This window comes from Cryptotermes secundus, unplaced genomic scaffold (assembly GCF_002891405.2).
Source record: "Cryptotermes secundus unplaced genomic scaffold, Csec_1.0 scaffold941, whole genome shotgun sequence".
In the NCBI taxonomy this organism is placed as follows: Eukaryota; Metazoa; Arthropoda; class Insecta; order Blattodea; family Kalotermitidae; genus Cryptotermes; species Cryptotermes secundus.
Genome location: NW_019739977.1, coordinates 1031366 through 1057291, shown reverse-complemented (window position 1 = coordinate 1057291; position 25926 = coordinate 1031366). Strand labels below are relative to the sequence as shown.

General features: G+C 33.9%; 1 protein-coding gene across 6 annotated transcripts in view; it reads left to right on the top strand.

Annotated features, from left to right (window-relative positions):
* The window catches only part of LOC111872250 (cadherin-99C), a 118164-nt gene extending 92238 nt beyond the window's left edge, over positions 1-25926 (top strand). For 5 of the 6 annotated variants that reach the window (XM_033754629.1, XM_023865955.2, XM_023865956.2 and 2 more), the window contains 20 exons: positions 1175-1312; positions 3118-3267; positions 4009-4173; positions 4695-4847; positions 5606-5746; positions 7085-7369; positions 7631-7804; positions 8985-9194; positions 10438-10569; positions 10895-11011; positions 11865-12114; positions 12208-12359; positions 12891-13022; positions 14718-14933; positions 18040-18305; positions 18498-18719; positions 20370-20466; positions 21334-21466; positions 21587-21752; positions 22610-25926. In XM_033754629.1, coding sequence (XP_033610520.1) covers positions 1175-1312; positions 3118-3267; positions 4009-4173; positions 4695-4847; positions 5606-5746; positions 7085-7369; positions 7631-7804; positions 8985-9194; positions 10438-10569; positions 10895-11011; positions 11865-12114; positions 12208-12359; positions 12891-13022; positions 14718-14933; positions 18040-18305; positions 18498-18719; positions 20370-20466; positions 21334-21466; positions 21587-21752; positions 22610-22751 — 3441 coding nt within the window. In that variant the 3' untranslated portion in view covers positions 22752-25926. The remainder of the gene's footprint in view (positions 1-1174; positions 1313-3117; positions 3268-4008; positions 4174-4694; positions 4848-5605; positions 5747-7084; positions 7370-7630; positions 7805-8984; positions 9195-10437; positions 10570-10894; positions 11012-11864; positions 12115-12207; positions 12360-12890; positions 13023-14717; positions 14934-18039; positions 18306-18497; positions 18720-20369; positions 20467-21333; positions 21467-21586; positions 21753-22609) is intronic. The other variant, XM_033754630.1, reaches the window with a different exon arrangement.

Genomic DNA, 25926 nt, shown 5'->3' with positions numbered 1-25926 from the left:
TATTGGGCAAGTAACAGGAAACAGATGAAGATAACTGATTACTGTACTCGTATCTAGGTACAGTAAGGCACAACAATTGATGTAATCTACTGTAATTTGGTGAGTGGGCCTACCTTTAATATACAGTATTAGTGCGGTGTGTATTGTCAGTGAAAAGCGCTGTAATATGTCTTTGATATTACAAATGCAACATTTTAACTCGGTTTTTGGTAGATTTTTACGTGACTAACATAAGGCTACTGTGGAAGTGCCCATTTCGGTTACAACGACATTCGTTTATAACGACACTATTTTTAGGTCCCTTTGATGACGTTATAACCAAGTTCTACTGTATATGCGCCATAGCTCAAGCGGTTAATTGTTGGCTTCCCACCGCAGCGGCCTGGGTTCGATCCCGGGTCTTGTCAAGTGGGATTTGTGGTGGACAAAGTGGTGCTGGGGCAGGTTTTCTCCGAGTACTTCGGTTTCCCCTGTCTATCTTCATTCCACCAATTGTTCCACAGTCACCCTCATCTATCATCTGGGGCTGGTACAATAGGCCAGAAGTGGCCGCAGTACAAGGGACTTAGTCCCATCCCACTAGCAATAAAATAAAGTATATGAATATATCATCAGCATCTCTACGAGTAAGTTACCTAAAGCAGAAAACCCAGGGAGAGATATTAAGCACAACAAATACTATCAGTTTGGGGGAAAACATACGAATAACCATCAGGGCTTGAACTGATGAAAAAATGTGGTAAGACCAAGAGTACTGTGCATGTGGCAAATTATGTGTATATATTTTTCTTTTTGACCATATGTAACAAAATGTTGGACAGGCACCTATCTTCATAGAAAGCAGGAAATGAACATGAAATAAAATTGTGGAATTCACACAATCTGAAAATTTTAATAAACTTTTATTTTAATTCTAGGTAAGAATTTTAATTTGTCACATTTTGAAAACTTGCAAATTTCTAAAAAGAACGAACACTCTGCATGAATGAAAATGGTTATCATCATGGTTGGCTATGGAGACAGCAGATCTGCTCATAGATAAACTTGGAAATGGCAGTGAACAAATTAGTAACACTTGACTCTTAACATTTACACAATCTCTCTTTAACACTTATCAAATTATGTCTCTCTACACAATCAAATTGAAAGCAATTTAAAATATTTTATATTACAGGGGCCAGAAGATCCAAAGCCATCCTATTCATTTGAAATGACAACTTCTTTCTTCACAATTGATAACAATGGTTATCTCACAGTTAATGTAGAAAATCTTGACAGAGATCCACCTAGTCCAGGGACATTCAGATTCCAGGTAGTTATTACACAGAATTTCACTTATTGCTTGTTAAAACTTATGCCACAAAAGTATGAGTAAATGCACCGGTATGCTGAATGAAAGAACAGACAGTTACAGATATAAAGTGCATTTGAAATCTGGAAAGCAGTCTTAAGTGTACAACATTAGTCAGTATTAAACAGGTAAAATTTATTCTGAAGTGAATAGGAAATAGTTATCCACTTTGTCCCATCTTCTGATTTACCTTGGTGTTAGAGATATCAGAAATGTTTTAAATGGGGGTTGGAGAACAAACATCAGAGAAGGAGAAGAGATGAAGTAACATACATATATTGGTACAATAGCCCAGAAGTAGCTGCAGTACTAGGGACTTAGTCCCACCCCACTAGCAATATAAAGAGACACATATACAGCAATACCTCGCATAGTCCAGCTTTGATTAGTCCGGATTCACTATAATCCGATTTGAAAATTTCAAAACAAACTAAATTTTAATGGAGCAAAATAAAAAGACATTCTAAAGAATTAGTACACAAAATTATTTTTAATATATAAATGATCTTTTTTTTTCCTTCATACAGTCAAGTCTCTTTTTGTGCAGTTTATTTTTATGTGGTTTTAAAGTTATGCGATACGATACATATTCAGTTTTTTCTGGGGTTTCCTGTTGTATGTGCTCAGGTCGTTCGTTCTTGAGCTCTCACAGCTATCGCTGGAGGAGGTGAGGAGAGCACTACTTTAACGGAATTTTGGAAGAGCTACAACATAAGAAACGTTATTGAAAATAAAGGCGAAGCATGGCTTGAATTAACGGCAAGCAATATGAGGGCAGTATGGAAACGTATCATACCACATTGTGCAAATGATTTCATCGGTTTTGAAACTCATTTTACTGAAGTCGCTAATAACATAGTGGAAATTGGACAGCAACTTGGTTTCAGTGAGTTAGATTCCGTCAACATAATTGAGTGCATCAAATCGAACACTAATGAACTAGATAATGAAACACTTATTAACACAGATGAACAAAGGGCTTATGAAGAACGTGAGGACAACTTAGACAACGACGACTGCGTTGAAGTGCCTGCACGAGAATTAACAGCTGAACAACTATAAAAAATTATTGGAATCGTTGAAACCTTGTCAGAGCATATTATGGAAGTTGATCCCAATATTGAACGTAGCCTTACAATTTGCCGAACGATAAACAATGCAATTCGTTGCTACAAAGAAATGTATGAAGAGAAAAGGCCAAAGAAGAAAAATGTGCAGACATCAATATTGCAATTTTTAGAGAATAAAAAATGAATAGCGAAAAACATGAATTTTTTAAAATTATTTCTAATAAAGACATTTGAACTTATTTATTGCGTTTTATTTACCCGGAGCATTTTTTTTTGGAACTAATTATCATTTTTATATGTATTTGGTTACTTGATTAGTCCGGTTTCAAACAGTCCGGAATATTGGCGGAACCGATTACACGGACCATGCGAGGTATTGCTGTATATAAATCTGGGTGTTTGCATTTTACTTTAATTTGTACATTCAGATCAAGAAGGTAACAATATTGGTTACTGCATTTTAAAAGTTTCACATTCATATACCTTGATGAGACCACTGTTCCTCTACTGTTCAAATGGTGCTTGAACCAAAATCCTAGCAAGTCTGGGATAAACTTGTGACACCCACTTCTGTATAAACACATTCTTTTCTCTCAATGGGCTGGTAGGATTTATAAATTATTATCCACATTTATAGCAACTAATTTATGTGTTTTCTTTCCCTTGTTTCTTTATTTATCTGTTATTCTTTATCAGATTGTTGCCAGAGAGAAGACGGGAAGTGCTGCCAGTGCTCCTCTCTCTATGTCAGTCTCCCTCAACGATGTAAATGACAATGCACCAAAATTACCCATGATACCACCCTTAACAATACAAGCAGGAGAGAATAAGCAGTCTGTGACCAAGGTATTACATTATTTCAAAGACAATTCAAGTAATTTTAATTTAAAAGAAAGTTGATATATTCTGGTAGAGTAATGGTGAATACGTGGCCGCGCCATGGCTCAAGCGGTTAGTCACTGGCTTCCCACCGTGGTGGCCCGGGTTCAATCCCGGGTCTGGTCAAGTGGGATTTGTGGTGGACAACTACTTTGGTTTCCCCTGCCAATCTTCATTCCACCAATTGCTCCACAATCGCCCTCACCCACCATCTGGGGCTGGTAAAATAGGCCAGAAGTGGCCGCAGTACAAGGGACTTAGTCCCACCCCACTAGCAATAAAAAGAAATAATTGTGAATGTATGAGACTGGAGGTTGACTCTTAGTCTCCAGCATCTTGTACATCAAAGTCATATATCAGTGTTATTTGCAGTAGTCTTTCCATGTAGATGATTTGTTATTGTGGTTATAAGTACTGTATTGCAATTGCAGTAATTATCTGTATGAGTGAGAATATTTCATCCCATCTTCAATGATTTTAAATGCAGTATAAGAAATTCATTCTCTTTATTACATGCTGTAACATGCTGGTATTAATACAGTTGAAATCATGTTTATTAAAACGAGATAAACAAACACAGATATAGACACAATGAAAAGAAGAACTTGCTACATGTCTTCCTGTATATGCCTGAAGTTTTACGTGATGGTGTTGAAAAATTGTCCCCTCATTGAATATATAAGACGCATTAATCTCTTTATTTTCTAGGTTGAGGCTACTGATGCTGATTTAGGTGCCAATGCAGAGATAACTTACAGTATTTACCATGTTTCAAACAATGGTAGACAGAAATTTAAAATAGATCGCAAAACTGGTCTCATTGAAACAACTGGAAAATTAAATGCTGGAGAACAATACAGCATAACAGTTCAGGTGAATGTATGACATATTTAGTGCAAAGCTTTCTCAATTGTAATTACAGGTATAACATCCTTTTATTTAGTGTAATCTATCTCTCTCTCTCTAGTCTGATAGACAACCAAAACTGACATCTATGGCCCAAAATTGTTCCTTGTCCATGCGTATTTCCTTGGTTGGCTAACATGTGATGCATATTTATGAGAAGGGCAAGATGAGGTGGGGAGACAGCTGCACAAGGCAATTTTTTATAAAAGGCATAGAATCCAAGCTGATGAAGATGTATAATTAAATTTAAAAACAAGAATAGTGTTTTAAACTTTACAAATGCATGTGTGCGCACACACATGCACACACACAAACACATATGTGCACACATAAACTTTACTCACTCGATTCTAAGGAAAGAGCTGATGAGGTATATTGATCGTGGATCATAAAAAAGATGTAAGTAAATGTAATATACCGTGTATTAGTATTACAACATAGAACTGATTTTTCAGATTATATATAACACTATAGCAATATACTTACAGGCTACTGACACAGGAGGAAAATATTCTCAGACAATCGTGGAAGTGACAGTAGTACCTGGTCCTAATACTAGAGGTCCCATATTTGAGAATCCAGTGTATGAAGTACAAGTTAGTGAAGGAGCATCCATCAATTCAACAGTAACAACTGTCAATGTAAGTTCAGATCCAGCCTCTATGCACAATATATATATATATATTAATCACTTCATTTATAAATTTTTATTTAGTTAGAAGCATAATACACAATTTTAATAGTATGTATCCTGTTGTGTGTTATAAAAAAGGTACATAAAATGTATACAAAAGTATGCAGTCTACACAACAATATTCTGTACTTAAAAAAAGTAGACACTATTGTACCAACATTTGTTTTTATTGACAGTACATGTTTTGACCCTTATACATGGTCATCTTCAGGCATACAATAGTTAGATGCAATTCAACAACTGAAACTGGTATCATTGTACTCATGATGATGACCCAGTATAAAGGTCAAAACATGTAGCATCAATAAAAGCAGATGTTGATACAATAATATCTACTTTGTTTTAAATACAGAATATTGTTGTGAAGACTGCATACTTCTGCATACATTTTATAATACACAATTACAAAGTAGCTGGAGCTGGGACATGGTAGCCACTGTCTATGAACAAAAAGTATAATTAAATTTCATGGGAATAATTGGCTGCCTTTCCTCGGAAATTGCTTGTTTAATATGCAGGGATTTGTCTATCAGCTGTACAGTACTTGGCCCCATGATTAAACAGAGATACTGTAGATGTGAGGACATACCAGTGAATTCAGTTACATTCAGGCTCACAGCTAAATACTTATAATATTTTGTATCATTCCTACTACTGCTACTAGTGTCATGATTAATACTGATAGAGGTGTTGTTATTTTTGTAGGCTGTAGATCCAGAAAATGACCCTGTTACATATTCAATTCTCTCTGGAAATGATCTCAGGCAATTTGCAATTGGTGATAAATCAGGTATTATTACCATCATCAGGAAATTGGACCGAGAAGATCTGACAAGATACCAGTTGGTATGTACACTCAGTGAAACATAATTTCCTGAATTTTAGTATTTCTATATTTAAATACTCCTTCTTTCTATTTTCATTCAATCTTATATACTGTACATTTTCTTTTGTGCAAAAATGTAAATATCATCTAAATTTCCTTAATCTGCGTCTAAGTAAGTAGTGGATAAGATGTGAACAAATCTTTGAGTTAAATTAGGTAAGACTTTAAGCATATCTCAAGAAAAGTGACTAGGCAGCACAAAGCTACTGTCAGTAAACTTTAGTGTTCTGTAATAACTGTGGTAGCAGGTGGGTTGAAGGCAAAGAGGCAGTTGTAGGTGCTGGTCTGGAGTGAACAGTGTACAGACCACCTTCTTTCAGAAAGTCTTCCATGGAAGTGCCTTTTAAACATTTTTCCAAGGGTTCTGCTGAGTTATTAAAAAACAGATTTATATTAAAATCAGCAGAATGTTCCAAAATGTTTAAATTCGAACAAGAAAAAATGATTTCTTTGTTATGGTAAAAATGTATATAATCACATATTAGTTATTTTCAGTTCATATACTTACATTCCAGATTTAGAAAGTAGAGAAGAGAGGTGAAGAAGACTGAGATTCTGTGCAGTATCACAGATAGTATTATAGGATTCCAAGCAACAAAATGTTGATGAACACTGGCATACATGAATTATTGGGATCTGATGAAGTGAACTCTACAATGCTTCAATAAGCATCATTCTGTAATATAATTATTGTGTTTTTGCACATTAGCCATTGTAAAAAAAAACAATAATTTTATTAATATGCCATCATCAGAAAGTATTAGGTATTATTATATATTGCAAAACATACCCTGTACATTTTGATCCTTATTTTTGTCACTATTTCTGCCACAACAGATCATACCTACAACTATCACTAGCACATCCAGTGTATGCTGGTAATTCATTAGAGTTTGAATTTGTTTAAAATGTCAGTTTCTACTTTTGAAGAAACCAACAGCCTCCAGTGGCATAATATTCACAACAGATTTTATGAAAATCAGACAGTTTGTTTAAAACTGCTTTGTTGGCAGAACAATATTTCAGTTCATAGCATTTCCAAGCATAACATTTAAAATTTAAATCTGGATGACAAAGTAAAAAATAAAACAACCTAAATATGTGTTCTCTAGTTTCTTCATACTTTTAACTTGGAAATCTTAAATTATTACTAAAACAAGCAAGATATCATATTGTCCAGTGGAGCATAGTGCAAGCATTGCAGCCTAGTGAAAGAAAAACATGTATGGCAGGATAAAAAACTGCCTACAATATGGAACAGGAAACCTACAAAAGTGTCTGTGATCTTTGTTTGACAGGTAATAAAAGCAGAAGATACTGGTGGTTTGTCCAGTACTGCAACAGTTAATGTCAAAGTAACAGATATTAACGACAAGAATCCAGAATTCACAGATCTTCCATATGTGTTTCGAGTCTATGAAGGTGAAGCTAACAAGAAGGTTGGCAGTGTGCATGCTGTAGATGCTGATGAAGGACAGAATGCAGTCATATATTACTCAGTTCCTGCTGACATTCCATTTAGCATTGATGCCATGACTGGTGAAATACGGACTAAAATGGCTCTTGACTATGAAAAACAGAGGGTAGGTTCACAAAAATTCCCAGGTTATTATAGTACACAATTTTAAAAATATCATTACAGTATTCTTTAATTACCATAGTTACATGAATATGAGTCAGAATCAGTAAACAGAACAGAAAAAAACAGAGATCATTTCATTTCATTTAATTTATTCAACTTCCATAAATCCTGCCGAGAATACATTCTCATGTGGATGTGGAGAAATTAATTTATCTCTTTATTTATCATATTTTATATATCAAGTTCATTGATTGCTTTGCAGGAATACAGGTTTGTGGTAACAGCTAAAGATGGAGCTTCTGATCCCCGTATTGCAACTGCCACTGTAACTGTTGAAGTTGTTGATGTGGATGATGAGTTGCCAATTTTTCACCTGACAAGTTATGAAGCCCAAGTTCCTGAGAATATGCCAGATTACATGGTGACACAAGTTAAGGTAGGAATATTAAAACTCATTTTCAGAACTACTAGTAGTGTACTGTCAGTTTGTTCGTTTTTGACTGTGTCCTAAAAATAGGTGATGCCATCAACAAATCTTCATCAGACTTTCAAGTTTACTCTGTGCAGTGTGCCTTAGTGTCAAGGTGAACTGTCAGCATCAAGCTCCAGGATACTTGAAAGGGAACTACAGTAAAATAAAAAAAAAAAATCCCCTGTTAACACTGATATTATATGTTGAGTTTAAAGTTGTCTCGTCTGCTGTCCGAAAACATAAAATTTAGAATATACAAAACTATAATTTTGCCTGTGGTTTTGTATGGGTGTGAAACTTGGTCTCTGACATTAAGGGAGGAACATAGACTGAGGGCATTTGAGAACAAGTTGGTGAGAATATTTGGACCAAAGAGAGATGAAGTGACAGGAGGTTGGAGAAAACTGCATAAGGAGCTTCATAACTTGTAGTCTTCTCCAAGTATAATTAGAATGATCAAGTCAAGGAGGATGAGGTGGGCAGGTCATGTAGCACGAATGGGGTAGACGTGGAATGCATATAGGATATTGATGGGAAAGTCAGAAGGAAAGAGACCACAAGGAAGGCCAAGGCGTAGGTGGGTGGACAATATTAAAATGGATCTTAGAGAGATAGGATGGGATGGTATGAATTGGATTGATCTGGCTCAGGATAAGGACAAGTTGAGGGCTCTTATGAACATGGTAATAAACCTAAGAGTTCCGTAAAATGCTGGGAAATTCTTGAGTAGCTGCAGATTTGGCTTTTCCTCAAGAAGGGCTCAGTTCCATAAGTAAGTAAGGGTTTGAGGTTGTCACATCAGTGACTATGTAGAGTTATATTTCCTGGAATATAACATCCTACTGACTTTTACCAAGCTACATGACATTATATCCCAGAAGATGTACGTCTTCACTACTCTGCATGAACTGTAGGCACGAAGATTCAGGACATTTAAAATTAAATAACAGTAAATTTAAATAGCTCCCTCATTAACACCAATTTCATAGTTATATAATTTTTTCTATTGAATTTTTATGTAATATTTGTTTTATCATATAAGCATAAAGAAGTGGCATGCCATGTTTTATCAATATAAGACCTGAATTTTGTTGTTGTTATTATATAGGAATTAGAAACGTTTATTCATTTTGTTTATTACCAGGCTGATGATCCAGATACAAATCAAAAGATAACATATATCATCAAACAGGGATCTACAGAGTTATTTTCTATTGATCCCAAAACTGGTATCATAATTACTACTAGGGGCCTAGATTATGAGAAAGAGAGTCAATATATTTTGGTGGTGGGGACCTTGGAGAATCCAGGGACAGGGCCTGGAGCAACAACAAGGGTCATCGTTAATGTCTTGGTAAGTAAATAATTGATTTTATTTAGAGAATATTCATAGATTTAAAATCTGATGGAAATGAAAGTAACAGCAATAGTATTTCTTTCTGATTTTTTACCATCAGAGAAAGTAAAAATTAAGCTTAAGTGTCACCATCATGAAGGCATACAGATAATTCTTGACCTTAGCACTAGATAACCTCACCACGTCCTGTAACCCGATTGTCTAGAAAATGTGGGATCCTCGACATCTCACAACCCTATGGGCCTTCACAGCTTGATACAGGGATAGTTTTACCTTTTTATACTTTAACACTAGATGGAGATGATGTATTTAACACATAAAAATATGATTATACCTACATTTGTCATAATGGCTCAACATTTTGTCCCGCTATACTTGCGCTATTAAAACCCAAGGATTCCCCTCAAGTTGCTGAGTACTGTGGTGTGGTAATAAGCAGTCATTCTTTGTATTCTGAAGGAACTCAGTTCTAATCTCAGTTGGTTCACCAGTTTTCCTGACTGAGTCTTCATCCATCATTAAGTAGACTATTACTACTTCCTTCCTACATTCTCTGTCCTAACAACTTAACACTCACAATTTTACAAAATTAAAAAAGTATGGTGTCAATGAAATAATTAATGCAACAACAGAGCATACTGAGTCCGAACTATTATTGATATTCTTTTTTTTCTTCTTTCTTCCCCCCCTTTAGCGCTAGAGCCCCAATTTGGGCCTTGGCCTACCTCCATGAAACTCTCCGTTTTCATTTCGGTTTACTAGAGCTTAGATATTCGGTAGGACTCCTTGGGCAGATGATCAGCTCGTTGCAAGGCCTATACTTGTACACAAACACAGAAAAACGCACACCAATCATCCATGCCCTAAGTGAGATTCGAACCCATGATCCCGGATTCCAAGTGAGCGAAGACAGTGCATGCCTTAGACCGCTCGTCTACCGTGACCGGCATTGATATTCTTTATACTGGATTATAGAGTGGGATATATAAGCTCTTGCTCATTAATGGACTTCTGTCTGTTTCTAATTTAGCCCTCTAACATACCCACAATTTGAATGAAACCCAGTAGCGGCTGCTGTTGTTATAAAATTACTGAAGTATGCAGCCACTTGATCAAGCATGCACTTCTTTAGTCTGTGGATTCCCTTTCTCCTGTTCTCCATTATAAATAGCATGTTTTTATAATTAATAAATATACAGCTCTGTTTCCTCTAATTTGTTTATTACCTGCATTATTACAGGATCGTAATGACATTCCTCCTGTGTTTACCGCTGTGCCTCGTCCAGTAACACTGAATGATGATGTGCCTATTGGAACAACTGTTACTACATTGATAGCAACTGATTCTGATGGTACATCTCCTGGGAATAAGGTACATTCAACAATTTTAAGAATGTGTAATACCAAACACCCAGTTATACAGGGGTATATTTATTTTTTCTTTATGTGACTGTAAACCATTATTAGACCTGGAACTTGTCAATGAATAACTCAGAAATCTGTGACACGAGGAAGTTATAGGCCAAGTATCAGATTACATTTTGTAGCTTGTAGTACTGTTACAATTCTGTGAAATGTCTAAAATACAGTGTAGTTACATAGTATATTTAAAAGCATAAAATAAGTGAGCACAGTTTTTTACCGTGAGATAAATACTCATTGAAAATGATTAAATTGTTCAAGTTATTTGTTTTCAGGTACGTTATGAACTTGTTGGTCGAGGAAAGGCCCAGAAGTATTTTCAAATTGATTCTGACACCGGTGTTATTCAAGTAAGAGACGATCTTCGGAAAGAAACAAGCACAGAATATGAGGTACATAAATAAATTTTATTCTTCTCAGAAGGCATTGCATAAATATGAATATTTAACACAAAGTACTTCAAATCAATATGACATTTAGAGATGCTTCTGTCAATTTTAATTAGAGAAAAAAATTGCCAAAACACTGAGCAATATTAAAATGATAACATTTTATAATTTTCCTTAGGTTGAGTAATTCTCTGACTTCGGAGCTTTTGTGTCATCTATGTGCAACATCAATCACTATTCTTTCTTTGTATTCTTTTATTGGACATTGCATGTTTTGGCCTAACTGGCCACCTTCAAGTGTACAGGTTTTTAAGGCTAGGGATAGTGCTGCTCACTGCAATGCAGCTTTCTTTCCTTCTATTGTAGTTGCCTCTGGTTATTTTTGTTATGTGGGTTACCATCACTTTCATTTGTGTGTCCTTGGGTTGCACTGATGATAATCCACATAACCAAAATAACCAGAGGCAACTACAATAGGAGGAAGAAAATCCTATTACAGTAAACAGCAGTATTCTTAGCCATAACAATCTGTACACCTGGAGATAGTCAGTTAGGCCAAAACATGTAATGTCTAATAAAGGAATATGAAGAAAGAATAGTGCATGATATTGCACGTAGATGGCACAAAAGCTCCCGAGTCAGAGCTATACAGTGCAACAGGATAGTGAAATATAACATATGAGTACTTCTGGTTAGCAGAAACGACAATACAATTGAATAAGGAAAGGAACTAATTTTTCTACTGAAATAAAAGTACCTATTTTTTTCTGGGAACAAATCTCTAACAAATGATATATGCAACTCGATTTATATAGTCAGATTACATTATAAACCCTGATTCTGGGTAACTTTGCAGATTGCTGTTAAGGCTTATGACCTGGGAGAACCGCAACTATCATCTGTCACTTCAGTTCATGTATATGTGCGACATGTAGCTACAGTTCCACCAGATCAAGGAATTGGTTTTGCAGATAATTTTTATACTGTAGAAGTGCCAGAAAACGCAACCACTGACACACTCATCAAAACGCTGACCATTATAAACAACAGAGCTCATCAAGATATCATTCCATTGAAATGTGACATCATTCAGGGAAATGAAGAAGGCAAGGATATTTAATAATTCTCCTGTTACCACAGACTCTTAATGAACTTACATAATATGTGCTCTTTTGCTAATTCTGCTGTTAAAATTTCAGGCTTATTTTATACTAGTATCACAGAAGATCGTAACTGTGACCTAAGATTGAAAGTGGCAAACCTTGATCATGAGAAGAAGAGTGAATATCAGCTTCAGATGAAACTGGATACATTATCAGGCCTTGTCAATCCATCAAGGAGCATTGCAACAGTAAGCTCACGTTTTCCATGCTACACATTAAAACATTCCTTGGTCTTGAGACCTGGAGAATAATTTATGTTTATTTTTTTATGTGATGGCTGACATAATGTACAAGCAAGTATATACTTGTGGCCTAATAATTTCTGGCAACGTTTCATTGTATTTGTTCACTGCTTCCATCCTTCCTTTGCTTCTCCTCAAAGGCTGATTCACGATAATATTCAACTCATAAATTATGAGTACATACTCGTATGACATTAAATATTAATACTTCATTTGCAATGAAATATTATTTTTAAGATATATGTTTACACTTGTTATGGAAAAAGCAATAGGTTATTCTGTTTTTATCAGAAATAGTGCCTGAATGCAATACTAGTACCTAGCCCTGAAGAGATTAATATTTTATATATTTCTTATGGTTCTAAGTTTTGATATGGCAACCAACATCAGAAATTTTACTTCATAGTGCTCTTATTAATAGTGAAGAATATCGCCATTATCTGTAATATTTCTAGTCAAAGTAATCTTCGTCTACAGGTTAAAGTCAATGTTGTGGATGTGAATGACAACAGACCACATTTCATCTTCCCCAATGCAAAATTTAATGGAAAATATTTTGGTGCATTACCAGTGGATTCACAGATTGGAACTATTGTGCTTCAAGTGAAGGTAAGCGGTTTAATTACAGTCTGTTTGCAACAATGATTCTTACATCTGTGGTGAGTGTAAAATAAATCCATCAACAATGCAGTTAGAGTATGCAGTCCAGGTTCCAATTTTGAGCATTATTTTCATTCACACTGTTTTCTGGTAAGTTGCTTATTGTTAAAATGATGTAGATAATATCTTCTGCAAGAAATCCACCATTTATGGAAACATCTTAATCTTGCTAATTTCCTTTTTTCCCTACCCAACCACAGGCTGTCACACTGTCTGAAGTAGATTAGGTTGTTGCAGATCAGTTGAATGTCTTTGTTGTTAATTCTCATAAATTTTTGTTAGAATATTTCTATGAGCATGGGGCAAATTGATCATGACAATGCAGAATGGCTTTGAAAATTTGCCTAAAAGATTAAGCTACAGGTGGACTATAAGGAACCACAAAATTTTGGATTCTCGTTCCCTGAATTTTGCAATTACAGGTTCCAGTCAAAAATAAACATTGGTGAAAAGATACGCCAAATATACCTTTGTATTTTGATGTTCTATTTTATGATAGTGTGTAGTCTAGTAGGTGAGTGAAAGTGCTTTCACAGGAACATACTGCTTCTGTATCGAATGTAAGATTTAAACCCTGAAACTTGAGGAATTGTATTTCTCTGTAACATTTTTACCTCCCACCAGGCTACATGATATCATAACCCAGAAAATAATCAAATTTGTTGTCACAGCCTTGAAAGTCCCTAAATTTTACAATGGTGCCAAATTTCACAAATTTATTTTATGCCATGCCATATATAGGCTGTGTCAAATTTAGGATGAAATAATAGACTATGTTCCACTGATTTAGATGTGACAAAGTATAAGAAATTATCTGATTACAATCGTCTTTCAATTATCTGGCCATGGTGTATCTGAGTTTAATATGACTGTATTAAATATAATTCTGAGAAGGTTTCATTTTTTGTGAATTGTTCTGATATTAAATTCCCAAAAGCCTACGGGTAATGAAATTTCATCTCTATGAGTAGTGTGTATGGCCTATAGCTAATACTTAAAGGTGAAGAGATTGTAGTATATGCTGTAGTGAAACAGGAACCAGACAGTCATGATACCATTAGTTATTTTGAAATCTGTTTGCAGTTATTTCAAAATCTGTCATCAGTCATTTTAAGCAACAAAATATAACTGATAAAGTAATACTTTGAATCTCTATACAATAAAACTGTAAAGATGCTGCATGGAATTATGGCACCATAGTGCACCAATAGAGCATTGCATATGCTGGTTACAGGTAGAATTCATTGTCTTGTAGGTGGATCTACAAACATTAGTCTCTCTGCCATCAGCTATTAGTATATTCATAAAAAGTAATTGTTTAAAAGAGCTTCCTGAAATCTGTACTTTGTGGCTTTTCATTATTGATGTTTTGATATTAAGGTTTGATTAAGAGTGCATGGAACCTCTCGCATAAATATATGAATGCAAGTGTGTCAAATCTCACATAGGAAATGCCCATATTCTCACAAGAACAGATAATCAAGAGTTGACTGCAAACATTTTTTTAACCTCCATTCTTCTTTCACAAAAAGTGAATTAAATTATTAAAAACAAGAATTAAGTTATAATGTCATTAACTTCAGTGGCATATTGCACTTAGTTATCATTCTCTCGTATATAATATTCCTATGTTAATGTTTACAGGCTGAAGATGCTGACAGTGGTAAATATAGCCAGTTATCATACCATATTGTGCCAAACAGCAGTTACTTTAAAATCGATGAAACCTCAGGCATTATCACAACAACAAATACTTTCAGCAATGTGGATCTTAACCAGCTTCCTTTCAAATTTAACGTTGCAGTCAGGGATAATCCAGATTCTTCTTATGACTCATTCACTGTAGAGGCACCAGTTGTGGTAAGTGATAAAGTGTGTATATCATTGTATAATCGATGAACATTTATGTGTGACTTTGTGTATGTGTTTGATGACTAATTCCACATCCTGGGTTTGTTCCCTGTATGGATGTTTATGGAAAGTGGAGGATGTGTATGTATGTATATGATGAGTCCTGTATCAATGTATTTTGATTTATGGGAAAATGATATTAATTTTAAGGTTTTATAGTAATGCACTTTTTAAATTATGTTTAGTTACAATTGTAATAAGCTCTTGTTTTTTTTTTATATTACCTATGTTAGTTAACTGGTGTGTGTTATTTTAGTTGTGTGACTTATGTAATCTATTACATGTATACATTGTATAATCAAATGGACTATTTCCACATCCTAGGAATTTTGCCTGTATGGATATATGGAAAATAAAGGAAATGAAAGAATGAATGAATGTAAATGGTTGAACGATGATTCAACCTATGTAATTATATCATGCAATGAAGTAAGCCCACATTACCTTCAAGTAGTATTGGTATTATAAAGACAGAGCCCTTTTATCACAATTGCGTATGAAACTCATCTTCCATAAAAGTATTCTCTTCATCATAGTTTTCATGTTGTAGCTTATGTACGTACACATAACTACAAGCACTACACACAAATTTCAAAATATGGTTTAAAAGAGAGAGTTGTTCTAGAATACCTTTCATCTTATGAAGTTAGCGTAGTTCAATAAACGGTTATATTACCTAGTATGTTACGGTCATTAAGCCATCTCCAGGGGTGTGCAAATAGTTATAAAAGAAAATTTAAAATTTGGTGATTAATCTTATATAGATTGTTGATCAGGGATAGCTTAGTCAGTATAGCTATGGGTTAGGGTTTGGATGGCTGGGGTTCGATTCCTGGTGGGGCCAAGAGATTTTTCTAAATTTATCAGCATCCATACCAGCTCTGGGCCCCACCAAGCCTCCTATTCAGTGGGTACTGGGAGCTCTTTTCCCAGGATTAATGCAGCCAGAACGAGAAGCTGAATACTCAACTTCATCTTGTACCCAGGTCAAAAATAGTGGAGATGGTGGAGGTGTACTTCTGATCTTCCATACACCTTCATGGTGCGGTGCTTAATTAATTTACTTTTAATCTTATACAAATTATTTAAACTTAGATATAATTATCTACTTTTAGAAAAGTTATCAGTGTCTAGAACATTAAAATGGTATTCATATGTCAATTTTTTTTTTCTTCACAAAATGCTCCACATCCATTAATTATTTTATCTTCGAGGCTACGTATTCTTGATACTGATGTCGTTGCTAATAACCACCTTAAGAAAATTAAAGCAATACAAGGCTAAAAATATGTATTGTACAGTCAGTCAGTCAGTCAGTCTTCATTTTTGTTCACATCTTCCATATGTAGGTTTCTGATATGTGTTTAAACATAATATGGTGTTACCAATGATTTTTTTGTATAAACTGTTGTAATGTATTAATTTATTTTCCAATTACAGCAAATTCTCCATTATTCAGCATATATGGGGAATGGGATCTGACATATTAACCTGCCAGCTTCATGAGAAGAACTCAAATGGAAACCAAATACAGAGTCAAATCAATATGTTTTCACTTTGGTTCTTGTATGGGAGGTTTTGTTAGGCAACATAGCAAATTAAATGAGTGAAAAATTTCAAACACATAATGTAATACAATTATTTATTCAGTGAGACTGTACTGCAATGACTTTTATGTGAGGGAGGACAACAAGTAGAGCAGCTAGTGACACCTGGAAAACTACCATGTGGGGGGTGAACATATGCCTGTTGTAAATTTGTTTTTGAATAACTATGTAACAATTATAACTTATGTTCCAAATTTCTGCTAGATGGTGAGAATCCTGGATCTTTTGATGCTAGATAATCAGAAGTTTACTGTATTAATATTAGTCATGTGTGTTCACTTGTCCTCTAGTGAGAGGTCTGTACTTTGTGGTGTGCTAGGTTAGCTGATTCCCAGTCTGCTTTTAGATGTCATGTATGTGTGGCCACAAGGTGCTCCTAGTGCACGTATATCTGTGGAAGAAATTTTTATATAGAGGTTAATGGTACACCAGAGGGAGTGTTTTGATCTTCAGATTTTGTTTATCAATTAACTGATTTAATTTTGAATATATGTAGAAGTAAAAGTTTTCCTGTACATTCATAATCCAGCCTCTTCTTGCATATTTGTTATCATTATTCTGCAAGAAATTATAGAATTATGAATATAACAGAAACCATCTTGAGCAGTATAATAATTTATTGAGTATAGCACATTGATAGATGGTGCTTTTGAATTCAGCTTTGCTAAAACTAATTTAAGTAATAATAATTTTCCTCTTTTCGTGAAATTCTCCCAGAAAAAGATCCTAACTAACACAAGGGATATCCTTGTAATGGCTGCAGATTATAATAAAAATAACTTTATGAGGATCTCATTAACATTTATACATAGGATTCTGTATGGTCTTTTCAAATTCATATCATGAGGGGATGTCTCTTTGAAGATTTAAGTACAATCATTTGAAAGATAATGTAATCTTGATATAGGGATGAATATAATTTGCAAAGAGATTTACAAAATTTGCACAATTACACTACCGTGGCCTCCATAGCAATGTATTTTTTGCATGTTGACAAGTATGAACCTCTTTTTACCACAATGCCTATAAATATATTATATGTCACAAAGAAGCAGTAATTTGAAAATGGATGATAATTGTCCAGCCATTATCCTCATGCATCACACTACCTTAATCATTTATAACAAAACAAAATTTGCCAAAACTTTCTCCTAGTAATATAAAATACAAAACATATTATACGATAAGATATCTCCTGAACGGTCTATAATATTGGAAAGAAACAGAGGAAAACTGAAAATGTCACAGATTTTTATTTGATATCTAATAGGTGGGAAATATTTGCATGTCAGTCAAGTCAGCCACAGGTCTCAAATAATTTTATGGAACATGTTAAAGTCCCAGCATATTTTTTGGTACCATAATTTTAGCAGTCTGTATCATAGAGGAAGATCTATTTTGATACAAGTAATTGATCTAATAACAGAATATATATTATTGTGTTTCAGATCAACTTGATATCTGATCAAAATCGTTTGATACTAGTCATAGATGATGCCAAGCCAAAAACCATTCAGCATGAGACAAATGGATTAGTTGACATCATGGAGGATAATACAAATTTAGTTATTGGTATTGAGAAAGTTGCAGTTAAGCAATATCTTGGAGACAATGGTACTATTGAACAGGATAATTCTGGAACAGATGTTTGGTTCTATGCGATTGATCCAGATACAGACAAAATCCTTGACAGGAACTCAACAAGGATCCAGAGGTAATGGATTTGTTTCACTAAGGAATGTCGTTAAATTTTCACCCAAGGTATACTATTACAAAATGTTCAGAAATTAAAATTCTACTTATTATATACTTAAGTATACATTTTTTATGCAGTAGCAGATAACACCAAAAATTTATTTCAGTTACATTTTTAAGGATATTACAAGCATATGTTCTGTTTTTGTAGGTCTATTCTAAGTAAGGAAGCTGTCTCCAGAATCACAGTTGATGTGACAGGGAATCTCCACGCTACTGCCTCAAGCATTCACCCACCTTTAACAGTGCCAAAAATAATTACAGCTATTGCTGTTTCATGGGAGGTTTTCCCATATGCACTCATAGTCATTGCTTGTATCATTCTTGTGCTAGGCATAGTGGGTATTATCTACATCTGCATATCATGGTCAAGGTAATTTCTTACATATTTTTTGTCTAATTTGTAATCTTTTGGGTATGAATTTTCCGCATGGTGATCAAACTGGGTGTATGGAATGCCAGAAATTTTTATGAGTAGCAAAAATTGAACTTAGGTTTGTTTAAGACAGAAATCATAACACAAACATCTTACTGGACATGATAAATTTTGTTCATAGAATTCTCTATGTGAATAAAAAATAAATAAAAAAAACAGGGGTATATCAGTCTTTAAAATGTACTAGTTACACTCAAACTATTAACATATAAAACAATGTATATTCTGATTGAAATTATTATTACTTTGAGAAATATTTAAATTTGCTGCTTTTCCATGGTGTATATCTTCAGAATATCCTACATAAATAAGCAGCAGTTCTGTGTTCAACGTTAGTTATTATCTATTATCTTTAAAATTTAATTCTCTTTTAAGGTGATAATAAAATAAGACATACACCATAAATTGGACAAGTTAGACTGTTTAAAATGAGTTGAAAAGAAACATATAGTAAAATCCTTATACATAAACATTTATCTGATAAATTTCCTATCAAAATTGTCTAAAACAAGGAGATGCTATATTGCCATTATTTTTAACTTTGCTTTAAAGTATGTCATTAGGAAGGTCCAGGAAAAACAGGTGGGGCTGAAATTAAATGGGACAAATCAGCTGCTGGTGTGTGCTGATGATATGACTCTACTGGGTAATAACATAGATGCCATAAAGAAAAACAGAGAAACTTTAATTAATGCTAGTAAGATGGTTAGGTTAGAAGTAAACTAAAGAGAAAACTAAGTATATGTTGCTGTCTCATCACCAGAATGCAAGGAAAAACGAGGACAAAATGGTAGCTAACAGATCCTTTTAAAATGATGTACATTTCAAATATTTGGGAACAACAGTAGTAAGTCAAAATTTGATTCAGTAGGAAATTAAGAGGCTATTGAATTCAGGTAATGCTTGCTACCATTCAGTCTAGAAACTTTTGTCTTCTCATCTGCTGTTTAAAAACATAACAATTAAAATATACAAAACTATAATTTTGCCTGTTGTCTTGTAGAGGCGTGAAACTTGCTCTGTGACATTACGGGCGGAACATAGACTGAGGGTGTATGAGAACAGGGTTCTGAGGAGAATATTTGGACTGAAGAGGGATGAAGTGACGGGAGGTTGGAGACAACTGCATAATGAGGAGCTTCACAATTCATACTCTTCACCAAGTATAGTTAGAATGACTAACTATCAAGGAGGATTTGATGGACAGGACATGTTTCATGAATGGAGGAGAAGTGGAATACTTGTAGGATCTTAGAGAGATAGGATGGGCTGGTATGGACTGGATTGATCTGGCTTAGAATAGGCATGAGTGGAGGGCTCATATAAACACAAAAATTAACTTCTAGGTTCTGTAAAATGTTGGAAAGTTTTTGAGTCGCTGCACAACTGACAGCTTCTCAAGAAGAGCTCAGTTAAATTAAGGTAGTTCATTTACCATTGTCCCTTAACTACCTTTCACCTCAAACAAACTATCCCAATACATATGTCTACAGTATCAGTGGTGTGGCAGTTTATTAGTGTGAAAGAGTTTTCCTAGTGTTCATTCCATGTGATCACATGATAATTCTGTGTATTTCAAATTTTCAGATACAAGGCCTACAAAGAAAGAATGCAACGGATGTATGTCGTTCCTCGTTATGATCCTGTCTTTGTTGAGCCTAATCTCAAAGAATATGAAACACAAGTAAGTTTAAATTATTTTACATTGGCAAGGATGCATGATTAAATATAAACAATACAGCATACATAACTTAGATTTCATGGATAACCACGATTATATGAAGGCAGTAAGTAGGCTGACCTATGGACATACTTCCTGTGGGGTAACACATATTAGTGTGCATGAAAATAACTACAGTAGAACTTGGTTATAACGTCATCAAAGGGACCTAAAAATAGTGTCGTTATAAATGAATGTCGTTGTAACCGAAATGGGCACTTCCACAGTAGCCTTATGTTAGTCACATAAAAATCTACCAAAAACCGAGTTAAAATGTTGCATTTTTTAGTGAAATACATAGTTAAGTACAGACTAACGTAACATTAACGTGGAATTGCCCAAATGTGTAATATCAAAGACATATTACAGCGCTTTTCACTGACAATACACACCGCACTAATACTGTATATTAAAGGTAGGCCTACTCACCAAATTACAGTAGATTACATCAATTGTTGTGCCTTACTGTACCTAGATACGAGTACAGTAATCAGTTATCTTCATCTGTTTCCTGTTACTTGCCCAATACACACTTTCTAAATTACGTTCAATGTCCATATCAGAGAAATTGAGGAATAAAAATGACGTTACATACGAGGTTGATGCATTTGTGCATGTCGTACTAAGCAAGGTATAAAAATAGTTGCTTTATGAGGAATTAGTTCGTACCATTGAATATGTGACGCAATAGACAAGGTGTCGCAGAAACCGATGTTGCTATAACCAAGTTTTACTGTATATAATTATATTTGAGAATTTTCTTAGTGAAAATTATGTAAGTGAATGCATATGATGTCATAATACATAGTTTTCTCCTTGTTTACATTAAAGGTTCTTCAAATGAGTGTACCACTTGATGACAGTGACAGCTACAATGACTTGCAGCTGGATTTTAGTGGTAAAAACCATGCTTTTAGCTTAGATAATGTCAGCTACATTACTAAGGAGAATGGTGACAGTATAGGTAAGAGCAGAATTATACACTCTCCAATCAAGCAAGTGATTCAGTATTGTCCTCTGTGATACACAATGAGACGTTTTATAAGAAAGTCCACCTGTCTATCGTGAACGCTTGTAATTTCAGGACAGCAGAGCCCAGTAAGTTCTGATGCAGCAACAACTGCTCGAGCTTCCAGCATTGTGGGTGGAGTTGACATGGGTCGTGGTCACTCAAGAGGTGAAAGTGACCATAATAATCTTATGGGACATGATCCACCACTCATGCCTGTCACAAATCCTATGTATCAAAGGTGAGATTCTGCTGCTGGCTATTAATTTCATTTTCACTACCCAAGTATAAGATATGGGATTTGAGTTTCTTATAGCAGGGTATATGAAGAATATGACCTAAAGGTTTGTAGCGCAGTGTAGTTCAGAGAAGCCCAATGTTGCAGAGGAACATATTGCTTTCATCTTCTTGCAATGTTCCCTACTTCTTGTTGGTTATTTTCTTGGCTTACTATTTAGTCCTGAAGATGAAGGTGATTTGTTCCTCTGGAATGTTTTCTGAATTACACTGCATTAAATCCAGAAGACTATAGCGTATAAATCAAGTGCAAGATATGACTGATATTTGTAGATATGTTATATCAAGCAACTGAACTGAGTTTTTGATCACTTCCTTAGTAAATGTTTTCTCTCAAACTTACACTATTTCTGAAATTCTTGAATTAATACACCTAGGCATATGTCTATGCACTGAATAGATTTCATATTTACTATATTTACTCAACCAAAATAGAAAAATAACACAAAAATTAATTTTAATACTTCCTGTGTTTTGAATAGAAATTTTTGTTAGCACACTTGATTTTCAATTTTCATACCCTGTACTGAATATTGTTTGAATAGCATCATCCCCCTTTAGGATTTATACCCAAATATTACAGCTGATTCTACAACAGTGAATAATTATAATGGAATTTAATATGATGATAGTGTTTTTAAATGATCTTAACAGTAACTGCTTATCCAACATGGGTTATGACATTCATTTGATACTATTAATATAGACTCAGTCTTGTGCAATAAACATTATGATGTGATTGCACAGAACTAGTGTCCTTATTATTGATTTTGTATGTTTATACTCATGTATGCTGTGCAGGTCTTCAGAAGAAGATATTGGTCATATGAATGCAAGTGCCACCAATGAAAATGTAACATTCAGAGAGAAGAGGGACTACTCTCACCTTGGATTCACTTACTTGGGTGACAGGTCTCCTGTGGAAACAACCACTGAACTCTAATATTCAAGCTATATCTTTACTGTTGAATGTGGACTACAAAATACAACAGTGGTGTATGTGGCATTATGACTGTAATTGGTTAATTATACAAAATGAAACCTCAGGCTTCTAATTGTACAGCAGTGTTTCAGGTACAAGGCGTTTCAGAGATAGTAGCAGGAAATTTTAGACGTAGGTTTCCCAACACATACATTTAAAAAATTAAACTTCAGTGAACAAATAAACTATTAATGATGCAGAGTTTTGGTTATCACAAGAATGTAGCAAAATAGGTTTACAGTCTGTCTGAACTTATCAGAAATAGATGTCTCATTTGCCTTCCCAGAAATCTGAAGCTCTCATAAATTGTTTTTAAAATTTGTATAACTCTGAACGTCTACCATTTACACATAGTCACATTCGAAGATTGAAATAAAGAGTTATAATCTTAATTTACAATCAATCAAATATTTTTTCTATGAAAAACTATATGTGCAATTGTGATACTGCTGTCTCTTGGCAGTAAGCTCAAATACTCAATGAAACAATGTACTTATTAACTATGGTTAAATAAGTTGTTGTTCTTTACTGTGGTGTGTCTACTTTTTTGATATTCACAAAGAACTTTTGCCTTTTCTGTGGATTTTATGAGACGTGAACAATGTAACACAATCAGTGATGATATTGTTAGTTGTACATGTTCTTGTGATTTCAGTATGTTGCAGATATACTGAAATGATTACAATGAATGTTGGTAGCCAGATCACCATAGAAATATTAATATTGTATGACAACTGATTCTTATTGCTAAAGCAGAAGTGTTATGCGTAGGTACATATTTTCTGTGAAGTTCAGTAACTATCACATAATCTGAATTGTTGAAGAATAATGTGAATTTTCTAAGTATTTAATATGTTAACAAATTTATAATATTAAAATAGTAAATCTCCTTTTTTAAATTAGACAATATATTATTTTATTACATATGAAATAAATTCTATCATTACTGTCAGTAGCTAAGTAAAATTATAATAGTGACAGAAGTGACAGAAGAGTGAATCATTAAGTTTTTGGTCAATTCTAGGCACTTTTGTGAAATAACTAAATTTTATCGGTCATGCACTATATATGATACATGAACTGGCTATGTGTGTTCTGGGACGTATTTCTAACAGGCTTTACTCATGTACTAAATAACGTCCAGTATTTACATGATGAGAAATGCAAAGAAGAGTATGAAGTTTGGCTATAAATTTGCACCATCGTAGAAATGTCCCATTTTGAACCGTTTTTTTCTAAGTCTTCCCACTATATGCAAAGAAAATAAAAACTAAATGCATTGCAGTCAGTGAGGTGAGAAGCAGTGCTAGAAATATTGTGATTAAGGCAAGATTTCACTGAAGTCTAGTAGCTAACTTCTGGCTAAGTGCTAAAATCCATGAATAGCTTGTAGTCGTGAGTGGTGTTTTGATTTTGTATGCATGCTGTCACAAACTGGAATGATTTAAATGTGTCTGGCATGCCTGTAAGGAGCAAGAAATTTATAAAGTATTCAGCATCATGCTTGTAGATCTTTTTATGCAGGTGCTGGTTGTGCCAACAAATCTACATATTTAAATCTAAGAATAGAGAAATTGCATAACCATAGCATATGTATGTTTCAGGGCTTGATTTTTTTAAAGGAATGAAAAATATGGACTTCAATCCCATTTCCCAAAAAATATAATAGTATATCAAATAGAAAAGTTTTTTTTTGGCTTAACATTCGTTTTAAGATTGTGTTGATTTTAAAGGAAGTGCAAGTGCCACACCATTCCTTTTGATATTAAGCCCTTTGTTAGATTTAAGTATAAGAATATGCACTGAGCACAGTGAGAATAAATCAAGGACAAAAAGACAACACAACGAAGCTTAATACCAGTAGATCACAAATTTTAAGTTTTATTACAATGAAAATATACACATAATATATAGAAAAATGTGATTACTTTCAGTGGAGTCTTCTTCTTCAATATTCAGGTGAAAAGTACACTTTGATTTGTTTTATTTTATGAAGAGAAGGATTTATTTAATATTGGAAACCATATGACTGAAGTAAATTCTGTATCTACTCTTAAACTAAACTTTTATGTGTTTTTCCATATTTTTCTTTACACTTCGTGGTTGGAGCGAATTTACAACTAATCCATTGAGCGAGCCCTAGCTTTAGAAATTAAATTCTAAATACAGGTAGGTATCAAAAAACATTAATTTACATAATTTTCAAATGCCCCTATTAAAGTTATTTTAATTGGGAACGTTTGAGCTACTTGTGAGACACATATAAAGGGTAAAATTTAAGCATATAGTAAATACAGTTAGTGCCTTACATGTTATTGTCAGGTCTCCCTTTCATATGTAACTGGTATAATCCAGTAGTTGAAAAAAAATCTGTCTTGCTGTTCTCTTTGTAATTTTGTTTTATTTTTAAATTAAGGTTTTTATAGTTCATTTAATATTCTGAATTTAGTGGAGTAGTTACAGATTTGTGTATATATGTTAATACTGAGTAAATAGTAAAGAAACGCAGTCATATAAAACAGTTCAGGTATAGGTCATTCATTCATGTTTTAAGGAAGATGTGTTTCAAGTTAAATTATGCAGTTTTTAATTCCATGATCAAACTCATCTTTTATCATGACATATATCTGTCACCATCTGCATTAAGATAATTATACCTATACACTGAAATTCTTTTCAGGCAAAAATTCAGTACTTTATTTTTCAAGATTTTAATTTTGATTACTCTTGATAAAAGAGAAAAACAGTGGTATTTTCTTGGTTATCTGTATATATTTGTCATATAAGAATGCCAAACAAATTTTTAAAAAGTCAATTATGTGACGTTATGTTGAAGATTTTAGAGTGTACAAATCATTATTTGTAATGTAGTGTACATATAAGGATGAACACTCATAAATTTTGTGTTTCATATATCTCAAAGCAGAATCAATCTTCATGCATAATTATGTTATTGTATGTGAAAAGAGTGTAGTGAATTGTTTATTTTGTATGCTGAAAATACTGTGTAATTAATGTCATTGTTACTATTAGAGGACTCTGAAATGAATAAATGTGATTCTTATTTCATTAGGCATCAGTGATCTGTGTACTAATGTATAACATCGTTTTATTAAAATTAAATTATTGACTGCTA